The 26,034-nt window shown below is 35.8% G+C and overlaps 1 protein-coding gene across 1 annotated transcript in view; it reads right to left on the minus strand.

Moving 5' to 3' along the window:
* Nucleotides 1-26,034, minus strand: part of C2H8orf34 (chromosome 2 C8orf34 homolog) — a 135,763-nt gene that overhangs the window by 74,246 nt on the left and 35,483 nt on the right. The window contains exons 4-6 of the mRNA XM_062568535.1: nucleotides 20,840-20,968; nucleotides 8,401-8,429; nucleotides 2,095-2,264 (exon numbers count right to left, since the gene is read on the minus strand). Of these exons, the coding sequence (XP_062424519.1) occupies nucleotides 2,095-2,264; nucleotides 8,401-8,429; nucleotides 20,840-20,968 (328 nt within the window). The remainder of the gene's footprint in view (nucleotides 1-2,094; nucleotides 2,265-8,400; nucleotides 8,430-20,839; nucleotides 20,969-26,034) is intronic.

Raw genomic sequence — 26,034 nt, forward strand, 5'->3', positions numbered from 1 at the left:
TGAGAGTTTCATTTAGTCTTATAGAAGTAATACTTCTCCCATTACTTTTAGATGTACTATGTATATGCTACATTAAATTATTATTACCTATTACTTGTCTTATATTTGGAGTATAGCCAATTCCAAATTCTACTAATAGTATTTTACTTCCTAGTAATGTTGCATCATACCTTGAAAAAACTGTCTGTTATTAGTGAATTGTTACTAACATTCAGATTAACCTTGGTCAATATGGGTCTTTTGAACTTTCATACATAGGTCGCATCAGTTTTGCTATCATTCCTACCATAAGTTCTGCAGTTTTACATGTATTTTGTAAGACTGCAAATATGTTTTTTATACATAGCTTATAAAACCTTATGTAATGCTAATGAAGCAAAGAATTATCCCAAACGCGAACTGGGTCATCCAAATGTAAATCCATATGCTGCATACAATTTAATAGCTATTCATTTTCTCTGAAAATCAGTATTCCCACTTAATGACACATATTTTTCAAAAGCTCCTCAGCACTTGCTGTGTAACCAGAGATATCAGTTTCCCACGATTCCTTCCTGACATCAACCACCACATGTTCTCCTTACTCCACAAAACCAGGTAATGGGATTTTGTCATGATACTCAACAAGGCATTGCAAATACTTTTAATGCCATTAATCACAACCTTTACTTACATCACTAGCTGTGAGGTTTCTCACAGCTTGTATCATCCTGTACAAAGAGAAAAATACTCTAATCTGAATCTTTGCTACTCAGCGCTGAATGCCTGAGCACTCTTTCAGAGATCAGATACACTTACTTCTGTTCCTTCCCATTGAGAGTAGGGATACAATATCCACTTCACTGAGTTTCTTTATCGGACTGCTGAGTAAGGAAAAATAGAAAACCAGGCCCTCACAATTAAGCTGCAATGCCAGCTACTGACTTTATTACTTTCCCAGTAATAGCACTAAACAGACCCCAGTGTTTGAGTTCTCTTGGTTCCAGTCCAAAATCTGTCTGAGGGATTATTACTACGCACTGCTACTTCTTTGAAATAGTAGCACATGAAATTTATCCCACAATAATCTGATTGAAAGAAGTGTGCAGGGATAATGAATACTCCCAACATGTGAGGAAAATTAATGAATGTGGCCTGTAAGAGAAGAGCAAGTGATAGACTAGTTTCCTTGTTACAGGGAGGTGAATTCAAATGTAAAAGACACATCAGCGACATAGTGAAGGAAAATCTTAGACCTTTTCAAACTGAAATTGGAGGGCTTTTGCACTCTTAGAAGAAGAAAAGGTATCTATTGTAGTTAGTGTACTAGTTGTAACCAAAGAGAAAGGCCACAATTTTGAGGGAAAACATGAGGTGTTCAGGCAATTAACAGAGGCTATACACAAATAAAAAAAAATAAATTAACATGAATAATTTTTAAAGACAGGCTCTGTATATTTCATTTTCTGTAAGAAATAGACATCTTTAAATTGTAGAAAATGCACTCCTTGGAAAAATGATCACCTCTTCTGTGTAGCTGAAGCAAATAAACATACTGCCCCATTCTCAGCCAAGTTACAATTGACTGCAGTGATTCATCAGAAGGTATTTACTGCAGAGAATATAATGTTAATAGTAATTCTTTCTCAAATAGAAAATTAAGATGCTATTTTTAAGAACTGCAGATAAATTTAGGAAATCCTGTTAAAGATAACACAGATATTGTTTCCCTAGTCTATCTTTCCTTTAAACGAGAATATCAGATTTATCACTAACGTATCAAGATAAACAAACAGCGACTACTAGCCACTGAAAGATAGAAGAGTTTGATGTATCAAATTAAGTCTATACGTCAAAAAATTAAGCAATAGGTCCCAATCCTATCAACATACACTTAGGTTTTCACAAAGGAATAAAATGGGATTGCAAATGAGCATGAAGTTAATCATAAATAAAACCACTAGAAAACGTATTATTGACTCCCACACATTTTGCATGCTGCCACAGTATAGATGGGAATTTAAGAGCCCTATATTCCATCCTTAGAAAGAGGGCACTGAAGAGAAAGCTCTTTTTCACAAATTTGAAGACTTCTAGGCAAAACCAAAATCCCACCTTCCTCCAGGACTGCTGCTATCTTCACTGTCCCACTGTTCATTTTTACTTCTTGGTATCGGTGGTTGCAACATCTCAGCAGCCAGTGGATCTGCATCATTCTCTTCACGACCAACCCACTCTCCAATCACACGAGGTCTGAGAAGTGGGGTGTTAAAACCTGTTGTGTCCTGAAAAGAAATAAAGAAAAACTCTGCACTGCTTGTTTCCAATCATACATGTAAGCAGGAAAAAGAAGAAATATTGAAAATAAAACTATTTATCAAAATAGTACAAAACACTAAAATTTCAGAGGTCTAAGTAATGCCCAGAGACAGTCAAGGACTAATGAAAAGATTCACATTAATAAAATTCTAAGAGATTTGCCTATCCTGATGCTTCAAATCTTTTTCTTGCTTTTCAAAAGCGACTACTGAAATCTAGGCTTTATTTAAATCCATCTCTAAAGACTTTTTTTCTAATAAATGCACAGCTCCTAGAACGAGTCCTGCTTCAGTTATGTTAAGCAACAGATGAGGTCACTAGCATAATGAACAGCACAACCATTATGAATTAATGCAAAATTAATACATAAATCTTCATTTGGCATTTTAAAAGCAGCTCTGCTAGGATTTTACATAATATATCTTTCAATTCCAGAAATGCATTAACTTTCTAATAACATGCATTTCTAAAAATAGTAATCATATTTTTTACCACTTACTAGAAGAAGATAGCTGGAGAAGACTACATAATGTAAGCAAAATGTATCTGGAATATTCAAACTAATATTGATGATTTACATCATTATGTTAGGAATTTAGATTAAAAATTGTTCCTCTAAGTTGAATGGTAAAGCTGTTCTGAAATAGTATATAGTATGAAGTAGTACGGCTTCAGAGATTTTAGATTTTCTATCAATTAGTGTATTTCTTTAATCACAGAATCACAGAATGGTTAAGGTTGGAAGAGACCTCTGGAGATCATTTAGTTCAACATTACCACCACCACCAACCCTGCTCTAGCAGAGTCACCTAGAGCATGTTAGACAGGATCACGTCCAGGCAGGTTTTGAAGATCTCCAGAGAAGGAGACAACCACCCTGGGCAACCTGGAGAGTGCTTGTCACTCTCACAGTAAAGAAGTTCTTCCTCATATTCAGGTGGAACTTTCAGTGTTTATGTTTGTGCCCGTTGCCTCTTGTCCTCTCACTTAGCACTGCTGAGAAAGAGTTCAGCCCCATCCTCTTGACACTCCTCTCCCCCCTCCCCCAGAAGGCATTGTCTTCTCTTCCCCAGGCGAAAGAGGCCCAGCTCTCGCAGCCATTCCTCAGAGGGCAGGTGCTCCAGCCCTCTGATCATCTTTGTAGCCCTACACTGGACTCTCTCCAGTAGCTTCATGTCTCTCTTGCACTGGGCAGCCCAGAACTGGACACAGACTCAAGATGAGGCCTCCCCAGGGCTGAGTAGAGGGGCAGGATCACCTCCCTCCACCTGTTGGCAACACCGTTCCTAATGCACCCCAGGAGACCATTGGCCTTCCTGGCCACAAGGGCTCATTCCTGGCTCATGGTCAACTTGCTGTCCATCAGCACTCCCAGGTCCTTTTCCACAGAGCTACCTTGCAGCAGGTCAGCTCCCAGCCTGTAGTGTGCATGGGGTTATTTTTCCCTAGGTGCAGGACTCTGCACTTGCCCTTGCTGAACCTCAGGAGGTTCCTCTCCGCCCAGCTCTCCCGCCTGGCCAGGTCTCTCTGAATGGCAGCACAGCCCTCAGGTGTGTCAGCCACTCCTCCCAGCTTGGTATCATCAGCAAGCTTGCTGAGGAGGCACTCTGTCCTTTCATCCAGATCATTGATGAAGAAGTCGAACAAGACTGGCCCCAGTACCAAGCCCTGGGGAACTCCACAGGCCTCCAACTAGACTCTGTGCCATTGAGCACAGCCCTCTGAGCTCTGCCTTTCAGCCAGTTCTCAATCCACCTCACTGTCCACTCATCTAGCCCATACTTCCTTTTATGTAGTTAAAATATACATTTTACTTATCTGCTTGTGCTGGGTCATAGTCAGGTAATGTAAATTAGATGAGAGTGGTCCCTGTTATTTGATAGGTGTAATCCTGACCATCATGGGCCTACAAGCTGAGAAGATTATTCCACAGCACAAAATAGCATTGTTGAAGAAGATGCCTGTATCAGTTACTTTAAGAACTCTTTGGCCCCTTCTAAAGTTTCTTCCTGCTACTCTAGCTGTTTGCTTTCCTCCCTTTCTCCCTAGGATAATTTCTAACAATGGATAAGAACTAGTTGGTGCAAGTTAAACCTGCACCCATTTGCAGTTTCAATCATGCTAAAAGATACCAGTCCCTTAAGATGAAAGTGAAGAACACCTAGAGATTTGCCCTTTTCAGAACCACAGCTTTTCCTTGACACTGTACACTGTGCTAACAGCTTATGAATAAGTAAACCATTAATGCTGTGTCTATCCTTGCTATGTTAACTTCTTTTCTAGACATTGTAGGGACTAGACCATCCTGTATACTAGTGCTTTCAAGCTCTATTTAATCGAAGCGTAAAAAAGTCATGTCTTGCCTCACCATATTCCTGTGCTATGATTTAGAATCTTGTTAGATTAATAGTCTGTTAATCTTGTTAGAATCTTGTTAGATTAATACTTCAATGATCTAATTTATAAAATAGGTACAAGTCCCATTTGAAATATATTTCTGCACTGCAATATCCCAACTATATTTTACTGCTATGTATCTTACAATGCAGGTATACTACAGCGCAACGTATGTTACGATTTACTTTGTGATATAGAGACAAACAGGGTCTTCCAGTGGCAGTGAATTCTAGAGCAGGCATATCTTCACATATAACTTCCCTTATTCAGTAAGCCCATGGTCAGAGCAATCACTTAGGACATAGGAGCTTCAGTAGTATGGCTCTTCTACACTTCTGTGTGAACTGGAACTTCTGCTTCCCAGGGAAGTGTCCTAACGGGCTTGGGAAAAAATCTGAAACTCATGACAAATTTCGATTTTTTTCCTCTATAGCTTTTCTAATCATTTCATAAATTTTCAATTCAACAATTTCATAGATTTTCACAGCAAAAATAACATACTAACTCAAATTCTGTATCTCTTTAACAAAATTTTTGACGTTACTGGGGAGCTTTAGGAATTCTATATTCTACCACTGAATAGAAACTATTTGTGAAAGAGTGTGACCGAATTCAGGAATTTGTATTACACTAACTGTGCACTTTAGTCTTAAAATCTGTGAGTCAGAAGTTATGTCTCCCCATTTTCTTTCTGTACACACAGTATTGCAGTGTCAGCTACTCATCTTATTTGGCTTTCAGGGTGTAGAGAGGGATGCTGAATCACCAGAGAAATGGAATACTAGACATTATAAGTGTAAAATAAATAAAATGAAGAAAAAAATGATATAATAAATCTGGTTTAATTACAGAAATCATAGGGATTTCTGTTTGCAGTGTTAGCCGTGAAATTCTGAAATGTTATGAAATTGTGTCAAACTGAAAACTTCCCTTCTGACAGAAAGACTTTGCCTGTTTTCTTTGTCTTGCATTTTTTCTGTGTTTAACTGAAATCCTAAGTAGTACTGGCACAAAGCTAATAACAGCAGATCTTTGAAAAGACACCATTTAAATGAAATACCCTTTCACAAAAGTGATTGTAACAGAGAACAAACTCATTTTCCAAATCCAAATGCTCAAGTAACTAAGCAAGTAACTAGTTAACTGGATTATCTGGAGGAGGAGGTACATCAGCCAACACAATTGATTAAAACTCCCCTGTCAAAGGCAGTTAAGAGTTTACTGCAGCCAGAAAGAGGCTATTTTACAAACATACATAACAGGAAACAAAAATAAGAAAACATACATATATATACTCTATCTTCTCTGGATTCAAAATCTAAACTGTAAGAGAGCAAGATTATAGGCCTTGTCCTAATTCCGAAGAATTTTTCCACTTGTCAGAAAAATCAAAGAAAGGAAGAGTGTGCAGAGGAATTTATTACTGTGCTTAATAGCATGTCTCTCATGACATCCAGGCAATACAAATTTTGTAACAGAATCCAATGCTAGGTTGGGCATGCTGTTCTAGAACAATTACATGCACCTGAAGGGCCAAATAAGTAATCCAAACAGATATTATAATGTGGTTTGAGAAAGGATTCAGTGCTGCTACAGCCTAGATAAGGAAGCTGCAGTATCAGCAGCTATTTCTGGGAAGGGAATAACAGTGAATTTGGCTACATTTATATCTGGGAAAAGGGGGAAAAAAAACAAACAAAATACAAAAATTGCCTAGGACATGCTCAGGTTAAATGAAACTAAATTGCATACACTGTTAAATAGTGATCAGGTAGTTCTCAGTTCTTCTTTGGCCTAAGCCAAACAGCACGCTTATAAACAAGTAACAGGTGCTGTTCAGGAGTTAGCACATGCTTCCTAAGAGACAGATTGCATGTAAACCCTGTTGAAAAGGGAGCTTAACAACATGAATTTAGGCTTTCCCATACCACAGAATGGTCCTGACTATACTTTATCTGTCAGTACAGAAGTAGCCTTTATGTCCATTAAAAATCCCTGTGGGACAAGATAAGAAATAGTAGTGAAGCTCCCCTGAGACAATGGAGACTACAAATTATATATTTTCAGTGAATCCATCCTGGAAGCCTGTAAAACAAGGCTGAAAAAAAGAAAGAGGTCTGTATTTCATCTTTTTATTTTCCAAATAGTGTTTGATTTCTAGCACATTCACTTTAGCTGTTCTCATCAGAAATGGATGCTAAAGTAGATTAACTACTGTAAATGTGCCAGAGAGTATACACTACTGAAAACATGTATCTTACGTTTTAGAATTAATATTTTATTGTTATCTAAAAATGAAATAATGTGGTAACAAAAAGAAAATTTACTTTTTGCTCAGACTTGTTCCTTAGAAAATTCACTAGCAATGCTCCCCATTCAATTTTCACATAGAATCATTGAATTTAAAAGCATGAATGATTTTTAAGCAAGACTATCATCTATTAAAAAGAATTTTAACACTGAGAAATATCTCCTAAAAAATGGAAGAAGCATTTAGGCTCTGGCCCAAAATGTCTTTTTCCTCCCACAAAACAGTGTTATTTCATGTTATTTTCACTAAACAAAACCAAACCAAGATGAGTTGTCTGCAAATATTCTTGAAGGTAAGGGTTCTAATGGAAGGGCTTTTGTAATTGTATTTCTCATACTTTTCTCAGTGCAGTTGAATGTAGGAAGGTAAGCTTAGATTCTGTTCATTCAATGTGAAAAATGAGATACAGCAAGATCAAGGTCAAAATGACATGTCATTGTTTTGCAGCCTATGGCAGCCCCATATGCATAGGATTGCATGGTAGCAGCAATCAACCTTCTCTAACTGGCCCTTCTTGAGAACCCACTGGAGGTATTGCACAGGCATTGGTGTCAGAAAGGATAGCACTCCCAGTTTACCATGAGAAAGGAAAGATAGGGGGGGAAAAATTGTCTCCTATATTAATAATCAGTCCTGTGCCTTTTTCACTTTTTAATCTTTCTTCCCTGATAGTAATGATTTCTGATACCAAGAAAATAACTCAAGATTCTTGGTACTAAAAGAGAACTGCTGTTCAATGGTAAGAATAGGGAAAAGAAAGGTTTTCTATATCCTTGGAACTCTGAAAACTTAGTTTAATGAGTCTTTCAGTATAGAGTTCATTACAGCTAAAATTTAAATTCACATTAACTATGTAACTTCTCAGAAGGGCCAAAACAGAAGAGATCATTATATATTGCATTCAGGAAGGAAACGAAGTTTGATTTTTATATATTGCGCGTTTCTAATCAGATTTGGAGACCAAAGAATATTTCTAACGATTTTCATGAACCATAATAGCTGAGGTAAGGTAATTACATGCACAATGCATGTAATGCAGAAGCTACCAATAACCTGACTTCATGAATTAAAGATATTTAAAGCTAAACGTTCCCAACAGTATACCATTAAGCTAACCCAATGGATGATGCTATCTTGCTCAGAAGAATTCATCTAGCCTCATTAAGGGACTTTCAAACTGAATGAGATTTTTTTCCACAACTGACAGCCCATCCTGAATTAAGTTCTTAATGCATCCACAATACTTACCCAACAGCTTTCCATACCCAAATACCCTCAGAACCTAACAGAACTGAAGTACATATGCCAGGATAGGGAGATTTAGTCTCATTGTCTAAAATTACCATTACCACCTGTCTATTTTTATTGTTCCTTAGGCATACAGTGAATCTTACCTTATCAAGCTCATCAGAAACAGCAATGCCTGAAAACAAACAGATTTAAAAAAAAATTTAGAAATATTCTTTCTGGAAATATTTTATCACAGTAAATAAAACTAACGTTTAATCTGAAATGTTTGCACATTGTTCTCTGCACACAGCTGAACCATACAATCATATTTTGTTCTATTACTGAAATTGCCCACAAACAATATACTCTTAACTATCCTCAGCTGTAATATAATCAAAATGAATTTTCAAAAAAACTACAGAAATGGAAAAAGCAGATGTGTTAGTAAAGTGATGACAAGCGTAAGTATGCTTGTACCTGCTTTTGAAAATTAAAGCAGCAACTTAATATTTACAAATGGGCACATAATTATGCAAATCTTGCTCTGATCAGCACATGTAATGGTATCCTGCAATTACAGGGCAACATGGGCATGACTCTTCTGTCTTTTTCCCTGGGTCAAAGTAGAAATAGTTCTATGAAAAGCAGTAGAATTAAAACCAGAGAGAAGAAAATCTCAAATTTCCTAACATAATGCAAAACAGTTGTTCTAAATCCGCTGAACAAGACCTTGTTTATTAGTTCTTCTTTTGTCCTTTCTGCTGATGTCTGCCTGAGGCTTTCCTGTTTGCTTTCATCAAATCATATAACTTTTTACCAATGACTGTTCTGTAGCACATTAGATATGCACAGCTGGTCTCAGAACTTATGACACATATATGTGCCTCAGCCACATCATATGGCCTGACAAACATGCTTTCACGCTGAAAATTCTGAATACTCAAAAGCAAACCATTTCTAAGGTTCCTATCAGATTTTGATAAGAAATATTTCTAGGATAAAACTTCTATTCAAAAAGCAAAGCAAAGAATCTCCTAATGGTCAAAGTAAAGCTGGAATCATACACGTATAGGAAGAACATGTTCTTTAAAGTTGTTTTCTAATTCATGTGGTGTTATCAAGACATCTTGTTCTAAGACAGACAGGAGGTGATATTACAGAACACGTAATATCAGCTGAACTGAGAGTAAATCTTTCTAAAATCACACTAAAGATTGCAGCAGTATCAGCTTATTTCTAGAACACTTTTATTCTTAAATTTTTGGTATACCATAATTACATTCCTTTTTTAATCACTGTGTTTTTAATCATTTGCTGTATGTTGCTAATTCTCACTTTAGACCATTTCCTTATATTGGTTTTTGCTTTAAAAACACCGAAGCACTAACAGAATTGCAATTAGAACTTTAAGACTTGATTGACAAAGAAGAAATATGCCAGTAGTTAAAAGAGTAGGTTATACTGGACAAAACACATTTTGTCTAATCCTCCTAACCCCCAGAGCAATGAATCTGTTTTTAAATTAATCTGTTTTTAAAAACTTAACAGTTTTATTTACTCCAAACACTGTACTAATATTCATACAGAGTGTCCATCAGCAAGTTGCACCAACCTGAGCCATTCAACAGGACATTAATGTGTTAGGAAAGCTAATTTCTTTCATCCCCAAAGCTGTATGGGCATTTACTATAGAGTAGATAAATGTTCTCTCTGAGGAAGTGAAAACTCAGTTTGAGGTTATCTTTATCTCACATTGAATACCTGATTTACAACAATCAGATCTTCATACCATTGGGTGTATTTTGGATAAGCGAAGTCAATCCATTTTACAGCACAGATGTTCTTCTCCAAAAAAGCACACTATCTTTTCTAAGGAAGTTCCCATGATTTTCAGAAGTTTGTTTGTTTGTTTTGATATGAGTTTTTTCCTCAGATAGGAAGTCCCTTTTTTTTCTGCTTTCATTTCCTGCTCTGGGACTGGGTCTTTTAGACCTGAGAACTCATAATCACACCAGTCAGGAAAGATGCAGACTCATTACAGAACACAGAATGGCTGTTAAGATTTAAATAGCTATAGCTTTTTTATTTTTCTTTTTTTTTCCTACCCTGATTAACTTACTAAAAATATTTATTTTCAATTATGGCAAAGTAAATCATGCTGAACTACGAAAGGTAACCCTACCATTTGTAGACTTTATTCCAAAACATGCTAAGTACTTTCACTATTCTACTGCTATATTGGCAATCAAAGGATAGTCTGAAAGCATGGAACGTCAAATGGAGAAAACTGTATCTACCACTATATGCTTTGACCAGAAGTACTATCAACTTCCACAGTCTATAAGAGTGCTTTTAATAAAATACTTTTTTTGTGCAAGTTCCATCAGTACACCAGAAATTGTTCTGAATTATACAGAAAACTAAGCTAAGTAACTGAAGCATCCAACCAAAACTAACTGTATTTTATAGACAATCATGTAGACAGCAAGATATCTGAGAACATCTTACCAAAACAGAATAAAAAAATAGAAAATGTTTATATTTGCAATCACAGGACCAAATATGAAATCTCTTTTCCTATATCTCTTTCTGATATGGTATCAAGAGAAAAGAAAGAGGATTCTAAGGAAGAAATTTCCTAAGAAGCTTATTACAATGATCTTAGCATAGTGATTCCTCCAGAGGCAGGATTTGCCATGCTGTCAGTAATATAGGTATTTATGTTATGGCTTGAGCCCCATTAACATTAACACAACTTCATCAGCAGAGATCAGGATAAATTAGTCCATTAAAAGCTGGGAGTAAAAAAGCATATCATTTTTTTCCAAGATTCTACTGTGCCAGGCTTGGTGTGTGCCCACTCCTATCAATTTTCTTTCACACTTGGCAAACTGACAAAATAGCACTGGTGAAGCTGAGAGGAACAGGAACTTGCACCTCTGAGCAGCAAGCAGAATACCACAAGAGCAAGGTCTTTTTGCTCCAGTTTTCACAGTGATTTCTCAAGTAAAAACTTGAAATGACTAATACGAGAATGAATTGCAGAATTTAATCTGATGCTACCCATTGCATATATTATCATAAAATTAAGAAAGAAAAAAAGCTTTTAATCCAGAATCCTGGCAATCTAACTGCAAGTAGAGAAACAAATACGCATAATTTCCATACAGGGATATGTATGGTAACTGTTACTCCCTTAACTTTTGGCACATTCTTGACTTTTTCATAGCAAAATAGATTATTGTCAGCTATTTCACTTTATGGTAGCAACTGACAACTTAAGAAAACATTCATTTCTGCAAAGTAATGATAAAAGTGGTTGTTACCAGCACTGCTTCATAGATTCCTAGAATCACCAGAGTTTAGAAATCAGTGTTTTTCAAAACAGAAATCAGTGTTTTTCAAAAAACTTCTTTTAACTTATTATTGGTCAACAAATACTTGATTGTACTCCCTGCACCTTGTACAGTTATTTCCAGTTCTCTATGGCGTTTATACAACAGAAGAGAGGAAAAATAGATTTATTTATATAATATACAAACATAAACTATAAAGATAATAAATATGCATTCATATATATTTATTTTTATATACTCTAAATAAGAATATCACTGTAAAAACACAGGCTGCTACAAAGGGACAACCTACTCAATGAAATTACTTGAAATGGAAAGTGGTTATAGTTCAGGTTTAGGTAAAATGTCCATACACTAAAAATGTGCAAACTTTCATCAACTGTTTAGTCCACTTACTCATACTATGGCCTTTTTTTCATTATGATATAATCCTAATCTCCAAGAAGCTCTCATACACAAAAACTGACATATCTAGTTTGTTCACTCCTGAATCCAATGGATTTGTTATATTATAAATTACTAAGAACAATAGTTTCTAACTTCCTTCAGCTAATGCACTTAAAGTTAAAATGCAACCAGTTAATGCTGAATGTAAAGGATGGAAGTTTTAGGGCTGTTTCATCTTCGCTCTGCCTCAAGCCACTAGGCAGCAGATGGTTCCGAAAGTTCTCTCTTTTTTGGGGGTAAGTCTTCTGATGTCAAACCTGAATCCTCCAGAAATGTGAATGTACTTTGCTCTTTCTCTTGCAGCAGCTGTTTCCCACAGACATTCACTGTAGTTTTATATCATATATATGATTAACAACTACAGAATAGTTCTACCATTCTTACTTTTTGCAATGATAAACTGCTGTATTCTGATTAAATGAGGGTGTTTTGCCTGCCACCATCAACGAAGGCTCACAAGTAAGATTTACGACAGGAATTAGTTAGGCACCTAACTGTCCGTGCTATGTCTTTGAAAATCCTCCCCTTTACATTTAATTAAGAACGCTGAATTTTGATCAGGTACCACAAGTACCTAGCCCACTCAGATGCCTGGTGAATTACATAGACAGATCCAGGACGCTGTTTCTACTTTTGAGTGTAACGACTCTCTGCTCTATAAGGGTGCTGAAAAAAATAAAGTAATTGGTCTAAACAAGCTCTCACAGTCCTTTAGAAATGCTCCACAGCCACAGCTACTGCCATCTGTGATCATTAACAAATATGGAGTGGGGCTGTTCATGATAGCACAACCCCTTTTGACTGAAACATTTTTATCCTGCCAATAGATTGTTTTTTGAGGAGATGTGGAAGAAAAACGTACCCCTTGACTGTAAAAAAGATTTAGCACACAATAAAAACAATCTTGTCCTTGGGAAATACTGCTTTAACTTCTAACTGACCAAAAACTGAACTTTCTCTCAAAAGAAAAATGAATATTTTTAACAACAATTCAACCAGTCTTAAAGATACCTAGCTCTTTTATATACAGGTCTCAGGAAAAGAGTTTCATTTGTTGCTGCTATCCTGCATCAAGTACAACCAAGGCAGTACATAATGCCTTTCCACTCATTGGACATATTCATCTGTGCAGAGTGATTTTTTGAGTTTGGAGCCTATAATTAAATAGCAGAAAACTATTTTCAAAATACTAGGTACTGTACAAGTTCAAGTCTTTTTGAAATGGCAAGAAGTCATAAAATCCCTGCCTGCTGCTTCACTCCTGATGAGCCTTACACTAGCTGAAGAACTTGCAACAACTTCATAAGCTATGCGCACCTGAAAATATAGAGCAAGTATTCTGATGAGAATGGGAACTGTGAAACTTCAGAGAAGTTTCTACTTTTTCTAGATTTTTCTAATTTCTACACTTTCTACTTTTGTTTGCTTTTTTTAATTAATTGTATAAATAGGTAACAAAAGAGTAACAAAACACTAGTCGTATTTTTCTCTTAGGACCTACTTTTCTGTAAATGCACAAACATATATCTGACAGGTCTAATGTGTTCCTAGTCATCAGAAAATAAAACACTACTACTTGTAATATATTCCAGACTAACTACTTGTAATATATGCCAGACTACTATTAGTTAGCTCAGTGGGAGATGCAAATAGCTGATGCATTTTCCTAAACTTCCGGAAGATGGCCACAGAGCTCCCAATAGTCAGTTTTCCTGTGCACCAAACAAAGCATTCTGGTTTTGACGTAGCGTTTTGGAACTAAGAAAACCCAAGAGAACTCCAACTACCATAACAAATTACGTTCTCAGGATCAGTGTAGGCCACGGAACTTGTGGACGGCTGGATTCCCCAGCCTCCTAGCACATCACAGGTTCTGTAACGCACTGCAGAGAGAAACAAAGAGCATTATTATTCAACCATTATTAATACCACAACTTGGAGCACGGACACAGGAATATTTTACCACTGCCCCACAGCTAATTGCCCCTATGCATTCTTCTATACATGGTAAATGTGGGGAAGCTTATGTTTCTTTACTGGTGGGATAGGCCATCTTAGATTTACTTGAATTTCCCATAGCCAAGCCTTGTTCATAAGATAGTTGTCATGCTGTAGTTGACAGTATGCAAATTACGTGCCCCTGTGCCTGTGTGCACAAGCCTATTTTTGTCATGTAGTAAACACGGTGTACACAGATTGCTTATTCCATACCATTCTTGGATTATAAAGGATGGAAAATGGTCTGTAGCAAACAAAGCATTTCTCCCAGATTCGGGAAAATATGTACACAAAAACCAACTTCAGTTGCTTCTGTGTATGAACATTGTAAGAGATTTGTCACTGGCTGCCATAATAGACGCTCCTGTATTATTTTATTTATTTACACTGAGTCATTTACAATTTTCAAAATAAACCCTATTTTCTTCAATAATAATTCACAGATTTTTTGTGAAGGCTTGTTGAAACCGCAATGTACTAGAAAATAAAGGGGTATATTTCCTTATATTATTAAACAATCTTTTTTAAAACAAATTTTTGTACTGAGCTTCTGCAGGGGTTTCCACCTTGAATAAGGATAAAATTTTTCCCAATTTTTAGCCGCAGAGTAACAAGGGAAACACTACCATCTACAAGGCACCATGCATTAACATATCAGCACGCACTATAGTCACTATCTAGGAATGACATAGGAAACATGGATTTAACCTCCTCACTGTGATGACTTTAAGAAAAATAACATTAATTAAATCCTCAGCCAGTGTGTACTTTAGACCTGCAACACTTGGATATCCAAATTTGCGAGTGGCTCCAATGGAGAATACACATTTCAGGATTAACTTTGGGGAGCAATGAAGTAGGGGAACAAAGAAAAACATGCAAAATAGTCACCGAATATTATTGCCCAGACCCTCTATATGCCGATGTCATGCTTTTCTCAGTAAAAAAGAAGGAACACTGTAGAATCTTGCAGACTTCCTGATTTTAGAGAAACCTGCATACTACACTAGGTTAGATTAAGGTGGGTAGCTCACTATGGTTGGCACTATGGATATCTGGATATCGTCACGGAATCACCATCCTTCCGCTACCTCCTGAATGCCAATCCCCTTTTTCTAAGGGCTAGAAAGTCCCATCTGCAATGCTAGCTACACAAGTCCTACCTGCAGCAGCGTTAGAGAAATTTTTAACAAGCCAAATACCATATCTTAAAAGGCCACTATAACTCAAAGAGACTTGGGTCCCAAGACTTACGAGAAGGTTAGAGTAAAACAGCACATACCTCAGCAAAGGTAATCAAAAATTTAAAGCATATAGGAAAGAAATACTTGCAATAAAAGCCACAGTGATCTCCCTGCCACATAAACTCTACTTAATAAATGAATAGTGATAATTATGTCCACACTCTTCCTGTTTCAATCTCAGAAAATATTATTTTGTTTTATTACTCATACATCACACTAAAAGCAAATGGATAGTATGAGCAAAGGCAGTATCATATAACAGCTGCAGTACCGAGATAAAATTATCTTCCTTAAAGGTTTGATTGAGCTTATCTAAAAATGTCGATCTCAAAATAAATCACAAACATTGATCTCACACAAGCATAACATGATTTTAAAGTTCAGCTTGAACAGAAGAAAGGAAAAGAAGAAAGGAAAAACCTTTATAGAATGTTCACGACTAGTTTTGTGGTTCAATTAGCAAAGCATTTAGGGCTAGGTGCTCAACTGAACATGGGTAAGTCATTTTTACAGACTAAAGTGCATTTCAGACCAACAACTGTGTCTGGCTGAAAAAGTATTTCTTCAAACAATGCCTTCAGCATAAGGTGATTGATAAAACTCTGGTTACATGTCATGCAAATGTGCATTTACAGTTAGATCACCATCAGGAATATTGATTTCAATGAGGAAATTCAGACATCTCCGATAAATGTTTGTGGCACTCAGTTACATATTCCACAACCTGTATTTCATTAATAAGTTCCCATAGCATGGAAATTTATTAGTGGGGGAGTTTATAAATTATGATGAGAAAAACCCATCCTAATGCATTTCAGAGAGAGCTAAATGTACTGAAGCACTTCATGATGCACATATTAATCTTTTCACACTCCAAATTCACCCCATTGCAGATTCATCCATAAACAGAGAATGTGATTTTAGGAGTTCGCTTATGCATTCTCATCAATTCTTGAACTAGTTCTATCCTTATGGTTATAAGAATTTTTACTCTTGTTGTCAAAATTTATCTTCTTCCCTATGTGAGAGAAATAGAAGATATGTTTCTGGTTTTCATCATATTATTCTTTTTTTAAAGGGGGTAAGATTACATTTGTCTGTTTTAAGCTACGTAGGAATCAGACAACTTCTATTGATTCTAACATTTTGAGAAGTACATGTTAGAGATACTTCAGAGGGATTTCCAGATATCAGATCACAGTTGGCTTTCTTGTATACTGATTACCAATTTACTGATTACTATCCTTTCAAGTTAAGGAACAAATAAGTACTTTTCTCCTATTGGTTATATCTAGACACCTTTATTTCTGGGGTTCCCTCAAATTGACTTGGATTGGTTTCCAGATAACCTTGGTTTATGTTAACTCGTTACCATTTTGCTGACCTTAGAATATCCACTGAATTGACAGTATCATAAATTTGTGTATTCCCCTTTAATTTGTCATATACACCTGGCCTCAGCAAGGATTCAAAAGCTACTAACAAAATGTTGGTTACCTGTGTTTGTTGAAAGGCTATGTGCAATTATGTGGAAAAATACAGCTGTCTCACAGTACAACACATTACATATCATTAAATACTGTTAAGTGTGTTTAAATAGGAAGTCCAATGTGTATACAGATTCAATATGCACTCTAGTCCTTAACTGTTCAAATAAAAGATAAAGGACTTGTTTCGCAGCAAACTTTTGCTGATTTAGTCCTCAATTTACCCAACACTCTCTTATAATTTACTATGTTACATCTCCTGTATCTATCTTTTCATCCTAGGAAGATAGGGGAAGAAGATAAGTCTACTCATGAGCAAGATCTTAATTATTTAGGAGATTTTAACTCTCTTTTAATACCTCTTTAAAAGGAATTCAGGCCAGAAGAGGAAATAGAAGGGTATGCATTTGAAACAGGATGGAATTTTTCCTGTAAAGGAGACACACCTTGTATTTGGAGAAGACAACACATGTATCAGGGAAATGCAGTATATACCTGTATGTTGTTTCATAAATCAAAACCTCTTCTAAATAGTTGGCTTGATGGATCAAAATACATTACAATCATCACAGGTTATTAGAGAAGCAAATGAAACACAAGTTTCCCATATCACTGGAGCTCCAAAAGCACATAGCCTATAATCACAGCAATACTCTTCTCCAAATACTCTTAAGATAATTTTAACATTGAATGTGAAGTCACTCTTGATTTCTGAGATACACTGGCCCTACTGGAGCATAGAATTACTCCAAATTAGTCACATATTGTCTTGAAAATTGTACATGGAAGGAAGGTGCTAAATATAAGTAAGTTCCGTTTCAATCACTAGAAGGACTGAATTTCTTTCAGTCTGGATTTCTTTCCTGAAACAATCTGAAAAATCAGGAGTACAAAAACTGGGGAACAAGGACATACAATTTTGAATGAATCTGATGCAAATGTTTCAGTGATACAATCAAAACGGCTAAAGTGTAAAACGAGCAACAACTATCAAAGAACAAAAAAAAAAAAAAAAAAGTCACCAGAAAAGAAATTATAAATACACTAGGAGAGGAGTACAAAGTAAAATACAGAACTACTACATCAAAGAGAATAAAAGCAAATAATAGGTGATGAAAAGAAATCTCAGTGTTGGATACTTAACACTTCTGATTTTAAGAGACAAAATTGCAAGCCAGACGAGAGAAAGAACAAGCTGAAGGATATTCTAAAAAGTTAGATATATTCAAGTTGACAGAACCTGTTCAAACTCACTTTAAAGTACCTAACAAACTAGATGAAGAAACGTCTGAACCACTAGCAATTGTCTTTCAGGAATGAAGGAGAGCAGAAAAGGGCAAATACTGTATCTTTCTTTAGAAAAAGGAAAAAAGAAGACTTGGGGAATTATTAATCAGCTAACCTACATCTGACAGCAGCAAGAATAGTCAACAAGATTGTTAAATAAACAATTTACAAACATCTAGTGGATAGAAAAGGTGATAAAAACAGCAGACATTAATTTATCAAGAACAAATCACATCAAATCCTTTTAATGGCTTTCTCAACCAGTAAATTTGCCTAGTGAATTAAAGGAAGAAGTAGATGTAAAATACTTAAGCTGCAATAAGGCTTTGTTTACTGCCGTAGATGACAATCTGATAAACAAATTAAAGAATTATATTCTAGATGAAATCATTACAAGATAGATAATTATCTGGAGGGAAAAATGCACTTACTAGGTAGTTTTCAAGGGCTGGCTGTCAGATCTGAAATGGAATCATGCAGAGGTCTGACAATATTTCCGTTAATGATCTGGATGAAGAAATAGAGAGCACACTCATGAAAGTGAGGGTAACATCAGGCTGCAAGTAGTTTAAAGCACTCTGGGGGATACAATTAAAGTTCCACATTATCTTGACGAATTGGAGAAACAGCCTGAATAGAGCAGCTAAAATTAGTAAAAGTAAGTTCAAAGTACCACGTCTCACAAGCAAAAAAATAAATCACACAATATAAAATTTGAATAACTGGTTAGGAGCAGCAGTGAAGAAAGGTATCCAGAGGTTAGAGTAAACACAAACTGGACATGAGCTACAACACTATGCTGCTGGGGAAAAAAAAAAAAAAAAAAAAAAAAAAAAGGAAGAAGAAGAAGAAAAGAAAAGAAAAAAAACATTCCTAAATATATTTACAGATATATTTACAGGAAGTGTCACATAGGATGTGTAATTATTTCTGCTCTTTTTGAACACAAAGTCTCAACCGCAGTTATTATTTGTTCAGTTTTAGACATTAAACTGAAGAAATATGGAGGCAAACTGGCAAAAGAAGAAGACAGTAAGAGACAGGGAAAGTAAAACTTTTACAGTCATCATGTGCAGCTTAGCCTACTTTGTTGATATAGCCTTAATTCACTTTATAATAGTTAAATCAAAGCAAATCATTAGGGACAAACCAACAGGAAAGAACAGTGAAAAAGATAATGCATCATCAGAAAACATCAAGTACTAAGCAAGAAACAGCGAGGAATGCTTCACTTGTGAAATAACCCTGTAAGAATCTGGTTCAAACAAGACTGACCATGTATATTCACCTCCGGTCCAAGTGTAAGACTCAAAAGAGCTGCCAGGTTTTGCACACCAGTTGGAAAACTCTTTGGCAAACAATGGTACAAAATGCTGCAAATGGTATTTCAGGTGTAAGGAAGCCTGAGCTCAATGGAACCTACACAATAGTCACAAGGGAAGACAAAGACATAGGATTAAAGATTGGATAAAAGCCTTTATTGTTGAACTCTTGCTTCTGATTGCTTTGTATCTCCAGTTCTGAAACTAAAAGAAATTTCTTTCTGAATCTGTATGTGCCTGGTTGCAAGTCTCTAAAGGAGAAAGGTCTGGAAATGACAGACTCATTTGTACTTGTCACAGTAATATGATCGGGCGATGGTGGGGCTGTAAATTAGAGACCCTAACGAGGAGTGCTTTCGGCTTTTTAGTGAATACAAGGCAGATAGACTAGAAATGCAACTGAGAAGAGCCCTGTAACTATACTACTGTAATTAACACAAACAGGAAAACTGTTCAGAATATAAAAGATCAACCTTAAACATTTGGGGAATTTCGATAAAGCATTTTTGGTTTTTTCCCCTCAATTTGGAATAAATGCCAAAGCTCGAAATTCTCCACAAAACAGATCTTCCATCCTTCATTCAGCTCTGTTTCTGATGACACCATCTGGAATTTCTATTATGAATCAAGAAGTGCCGTGAATAAAATTAATGAGAGGAGAAAGAAAATATTTCCCATTCAAATGTCTCCTCTCAGGCTCACAGACCACACCATACTTACGTTTTCATGCACCATAGAAGAATACTTTTCCCACTTTATATTTGGCAATAGTGTTTGCTCCTACTAGTGTATTTTAGATTTCTGTTTTACAGAGAGAAAAAAACTATTCTTCATCATATTCTATCCAGTATTTCTCAGAGCTACTCCTTACATGAGGATGCTGTTTTTAAATACTACACCTGCTTGCTCATCTTTTAAGGGATAACCCTTTTTTTTTTTAATGAAATAAATACTCAGAAACATGGTAAATAATTATCTGAAACACTTTAAATCATTTATCTGAATTGCTTTTCAAAACTGCAAGGAATTAATTGGGATCGAAGTCATAAGATACCTAATTTTTCTTCAATGAAAGGTCTGATCCCCATCAATGTGGTTAAGGTATCACAAGCAGCTAAACCTATCTAACTGCTTCCACCCAAAGGAACAGTCTCAGTGCTGCATGTTCCCATCATTTTCCTTACACCAGCTCTGGTGTTTGATCTCTTTGTGAGGAATTCAGCTCACTAAGCTTACAGAAAATTAACACAACAAAAAAAAAAGGAGGTGGAGGGGAAGTAGATTCAGTCAGTATTAGAACTGCTAAATCAGTCTCAGACCTTCCATGAATCTCATCAACAGTAAAGTAACTGCTGATGTCAGTAAACTTAAATGAATAGAACACTGCCTTTTGAATATATACTTCCATATTACAATTCAGGCTGCACGGTTACATTAAAATACTAAAAATCAATCAACTTACTGCGAGACAGATTCTCAAGGGCTTTTCCAAGTTTTTTGCTCTCTTGAAGAATATGATTTAGTTCATCAAAATCATGGCTCTCCGGTTTTGTCCTCCAATCCCAGTTAGGATGCTCTATTGACCTTGGCACTAAATATACACAGATATATAATGAAGTTTAGAGTTGGTAGTTTAGAGACCTATAGCAGAAAAAAGCTGAAAAATGAGTTTATGAGCTCAAAATTCTCCTGAGTGGAAATTTCCTCTTCCTATTCTAACAGGTGGAAATATTTTCTTTGGTCAATAGGAAGTAAAAAATAAAAATATCTATTAACAAATGCATACACAGGATGACTCTTGTGACTGAATTAATTGACAAACAGGAATAATTAATACTGACAAGTATAAGGTAAAAAAGGACCATAATAAAATATTGCATTTGAAGGTACTTCATTTACACCAAATAGAAGTGTGTGCAATAGGGGTCAATAAAGATAAAATAACAATATGGAAATAAACAACAGGTACTTTCAGCTTTGCTAGTCATTTTATCCTAAAGAAAAACTATTTTTTGTTTTGGAATGTTTCAAACCAACATGTATTAAAAAAAAATTAAAAATGCCATAAAGTGTAAATAAGAATCAATAAAAACAGTGAAACAAAACATGTCCCTATTGTTCACACTGTATAAACCTATGACCTCTATTCTGATACTTAAAGAAAACAAACCCTGGTCTTTGGGAAGCACAGTCTCCTAAACAGTATGTATCACCAAAATATTGGTTTAATTTTGAAAGAATGTTTCTCAGTTGCTGAGCTAACCTCACCTACAACGGCAGAGAATGAAGAAAATCAGTTTCTGAGCTCTTTAGGGCCCACAATATACAGAGTTGTACTGACCAATGAACACCCTGAACAATTCATAGAAATGAAAATAAAAATTATGTTGTCTCTGCACCTTATTTAACACACTGTTTTTCCAGTGTTCTGACATGATCTGTTGCCTTATCTATAAAATGTGATTGTTGGGCTGTCTCTAGATTACAGTGCTGAGAACTGCACTTCTGTGAAGATGATGCCTAGTAACTTCAAAAACAATGTGTATAAGGATTGGTCCAACATCTCTTAGTCAGCTTTGATGTTTTTATTTGTAGTTTTAACAACTGTCAATTAACTTTATGCTTCCAAACCTCATTTTATCAAAAATAGAGATGAATATTTGCTGAGTTCTACAGAATGTGTAAGTGATATTTTTATGATCATTTGGAATTCAGGGTGTCTGTATGATTATATCGGAAAATACTGTTGTAACTTGGAGTTCTGGTAGCCATTACAAAATGTGCTACAAAACAGCTGCTACTGAAATTTGCCTGACTGCTTACTGCATTCTATGTATATATAGGGTCTACTCTACTTTGAATCTGCTCCACAAGGGAAAGTTGAAGTTAAGTCATCAGTCACCTTTGCAGGTAAGGGCCCATGGAACAAAGCTTTATTTAAGTGCTTCTGTCAGAGAATATGATTCCAAGGCCTGTAGACATAAACCAAGCTATCTTTAAGTCTATACAGACTTCAACTATCTAGAGTGTATCCTAATCTGTAAAATCCACTCAGGAACCAGGGTATACACTAAGGGAGTTACTATCTTGGACTGCAATTACAGATGTGGTCAAAGAGAGAAGACAAAGACATTAAAAAGGATACAAGAGAGAAAAGAGCAAGAGGAAAGAGACACAGGAAGCCTTGGGAAAAAGGAAAGAGAAGTGCAAGCTTCTAGTCAGAGTGAAAATGTCAGAATTTGGTTCTGCTTTGTGTTTAAAGAAGGTAAGTCAAGCATTTCTTTTTGAGAAGAAAGGAAATAATGAGCTATGGTGTTTTCTAGTGAACAGGTATATTTTTGCAAGCATAAGCCTTAATATATTAGGCAAGGCAGAGACTGGACTCTAGATGGACAGTTCATAATTTTTCTTGATGCTTTTGAATGTTGATCATTTACTTCATAATTCCTTGCCTTCGGAATTATGATGTTCCTTAAAAGCTATCTAAAATTTTATGTAATCAAAAATTGCTTCCATTCACAGATCTTAGCGTAATTAAATTCAATTAGATAGCACAACTTTAGTATTTCTCAACTTTTTTCTTATTTTCAGGGTGAAGTCAAAATTCTCCTTAGAGTACTTTTTCTAAACTTTACTAAATATATTAACAATCCGTAAAGTAGTAAAGAAATTCTATAAGTTCTTTCCATTTTTGCTCATCTTTGGTTTACAGTGAAATCACACATGCCTTTACTGCCTACTTTTCAGCTGTCTCTCCTTCATTGTATCATTCTGGCCTGCAAGCGATTTGAGTCTTTTCTTTCTGTGTTTGTACTGAACTCACTAGAGCAGACTGAAGCACCACCAAAATACAAACAAACTAACAATAATTTAATACAGTGAAACCATGTATAAAAATGTCCAAATCTTAGAGCTTCTAGTTTGCAGGAAATTACAAGCTGGAATTTGACTGGTGTCAATTGGAAATAAAATGTATTTTTCAAAACACCAAAGGGACAGAAGTTTTGAGAAACCATATGATTTCAAAACAAAATGTGTCTTGAGACACATGACAGATGCTGAATGAAGCAGACATGAGTTCCACTCAACAGCAGTCAAACACCTGATGGAAATCTGTTCTGCATACCAGTTAGCATGGTCCGTGTTTCAGTGAACCCTTTTTGTATTTCAGTGAAAATGTATCAAAACAGACATGCTGCCATAGAACATTTCTGTTTGAACAAATCATTCTACTGAACCAAAACTGAAGGAGGAATTAAGCAGAATTAGAACTGACTAGAATTTTATTATTTCTAGCGAATATATTTTTTTCATACTTACTTACTATTGGTCCAAGTAATGAAGGACACTAAAACTAAAATCTACTTTGTTCCATTATATGACGTTTGTCTCATCTTTCAAAGTTCATTTTCAGTGCACATACAAAAACTTTCAAAACCCAAATTTTTATCTTCCCAACTATGAGATCAATAAATACCAGTCATTTTCAAACAGATAGCTTTGCATGAAGCATGCACAACTTTAGATCATAGGTTTATGTAGTCTATGAGGTAATGAAAAGTCTTCCATATAAAAGTCCATCATCCACCATTTCCACCCATCTCTCACTACAGATTTAAGTAAAATCCCTTTATAACCTTCCTTTTCCTTTAGTATACTCACTCATTCCTCCAAATCATTACGTCATTATTTTAAATTCCTCATCACATTACCTGCCTCAACTTCATCTCTGTTGTTTATTTCTGTAATACTTTGTCTTGAAATGTTGTGACTACAATTCAGTAGATGTATGACATCTACTCATAGAATGTGTATAGAAATATTTAGCTTTTATCTTTATGAAATTGAGATTTTATACTAGAAATAGCTCCGTTTTATAATCTCATCTTAGAAGAAATTTTTGCAATATTTCTATTTTTCTGGTTTCCCACCCAACAAATGCACATCAACAACAGATTCATTCACAGATTTGTTATCAATTTTCTGTCATAAGTCAACAGCCCACTATTTTCTTTTGGATGATAAGCATAAGATTAACACTGTTTTGATCTACATATACCTGTCTTTTCAAGACATGATTTGTAGAAAGAATCAGAGCAGTTGTTCATTAAATCCTCCAGCAGTAGGTTCATTGGAAGGTTATTCACTTCGTAAGGCACCTGGCTGCTTACTCATGCACATATGTGCTCATGGCAGTAGAAAAGTCCTTTTCAGCTCTGGAGCTACATTTAACAAATACATTCTATTTGCATCGCAAAGAACAAAAATACAGGTGTAATTCTTGATCATTAAAATACCCATGTATTTAAATCTCACAATAGCATTCAGATTAGGATTCTTACTGTGATCACATAGCAAAACTGTCTTACAAAGTACTTTGGATACTACCAGGGTGAGGATATATAGTACCAGATTGACCATGGGATCTACCGACTAAGCCTAAGAGTAGTTAGTTGGGAAGCAAGAATTCTGTTTCACATACTATTCAGAAACTAAAAAATATGTTCTTCTTCAAATACAGAATGTGATGATCTAAAAATCTAATTAAAAAATTATATGTACACCAAGTGGTAGAAGTCCTCACTTCAAGCCTCTTCACTTGTCAGACCACAGAAGAAGCATAAATATGTTTTTGCACACACCACATGAATACTCAGATCTCTTAGATACTAGGTTTGTTTGCTTGTTTGAGGGGGGACTGAGGTAGTAACAGGGAGAAGCAGGGACTGGAGGGATTTTCCCAGGAATTCTGGGAAGGAATTCCAGTTGAAGGAATTCTAAGTAAGATGCAACTTAACTTGAGTCTTGTAGCTACCTGCATAAGGAAGAGTAATCTGACCAAGGATAACATGCACACTGCAATGAACATCAGCTTTGCTGAAGGAAAAAAATATTTTCTGTTTAAACAAACTCATCCATCTGATGTTTCCCTAAACTTCCCCTGAAATTTGGGTTTTTCTCAGCATTGAATAAAATTTCAAGTTTATGAATATTTAAACAAAACAGTCCTAAGACATAAGCTCTGCAACAGAATAAAGAAGAAAAATATGAGAAAGGGTATAAACAGAAAGGCATGAAATCAGGGGGTCTTCCAGTCCAAATTACTGCTCAAAGCTGGTCCATCTATCTAAAGTTGCTCAGGGCCTTGTCTGGCTGAGTTTTAAGTATTCCACAGTCTTTCTAGGTAACCTGTTCCAGTGTTTGACCACCCTTACAGTAAAAATGGGTTTTGCTGCCTCTTGTCCTTTCACCACACACCTTTGAGAAGAATTTGGTGTTGTGTTCTCTACACCCTCTTATCTAACAGTTGACAACTGCAATAAAATCTCCCATTAGCTTTCTCTTCTTAAAAGAATAATAATAATAAAAAAAAAAAACATTCTCCAGCCTCCCTTTGAACACCATGTACTGCAGCCCTCTCATCAGCTTGATGGACCTCTGCTGCATTCACTCAAACAATCACTGCCTTTAGCGTGACATACTCCAGATGCCATCTCACAAGTGCCAAGGAGACAGGAAGAACGACTTCTGTCAGCCCTGCTAGTTACACTCTTGTTAATGCAGCCCAATATGCAGTTGGCCTTCATCACTGCAAGAGCACACAGTGACTCCTGGCTCGTATTCACTTTCTTGTCCATCAGCATCCTAGTTCATTTT

This window comes from Rhea pennata, chromosome 2 (assembly GCF_028389875.1).
Source record: "Rhea pennata isolate bPtePen1 chromosome 2, bPtePen1.pri, whole genome shotgun sequence".
Lineage (NCBI taxonomy): Eukaryota > Metazoa > Chordata > Aves > Rheiformes > Rheidae > Rhea > Rhea pennata.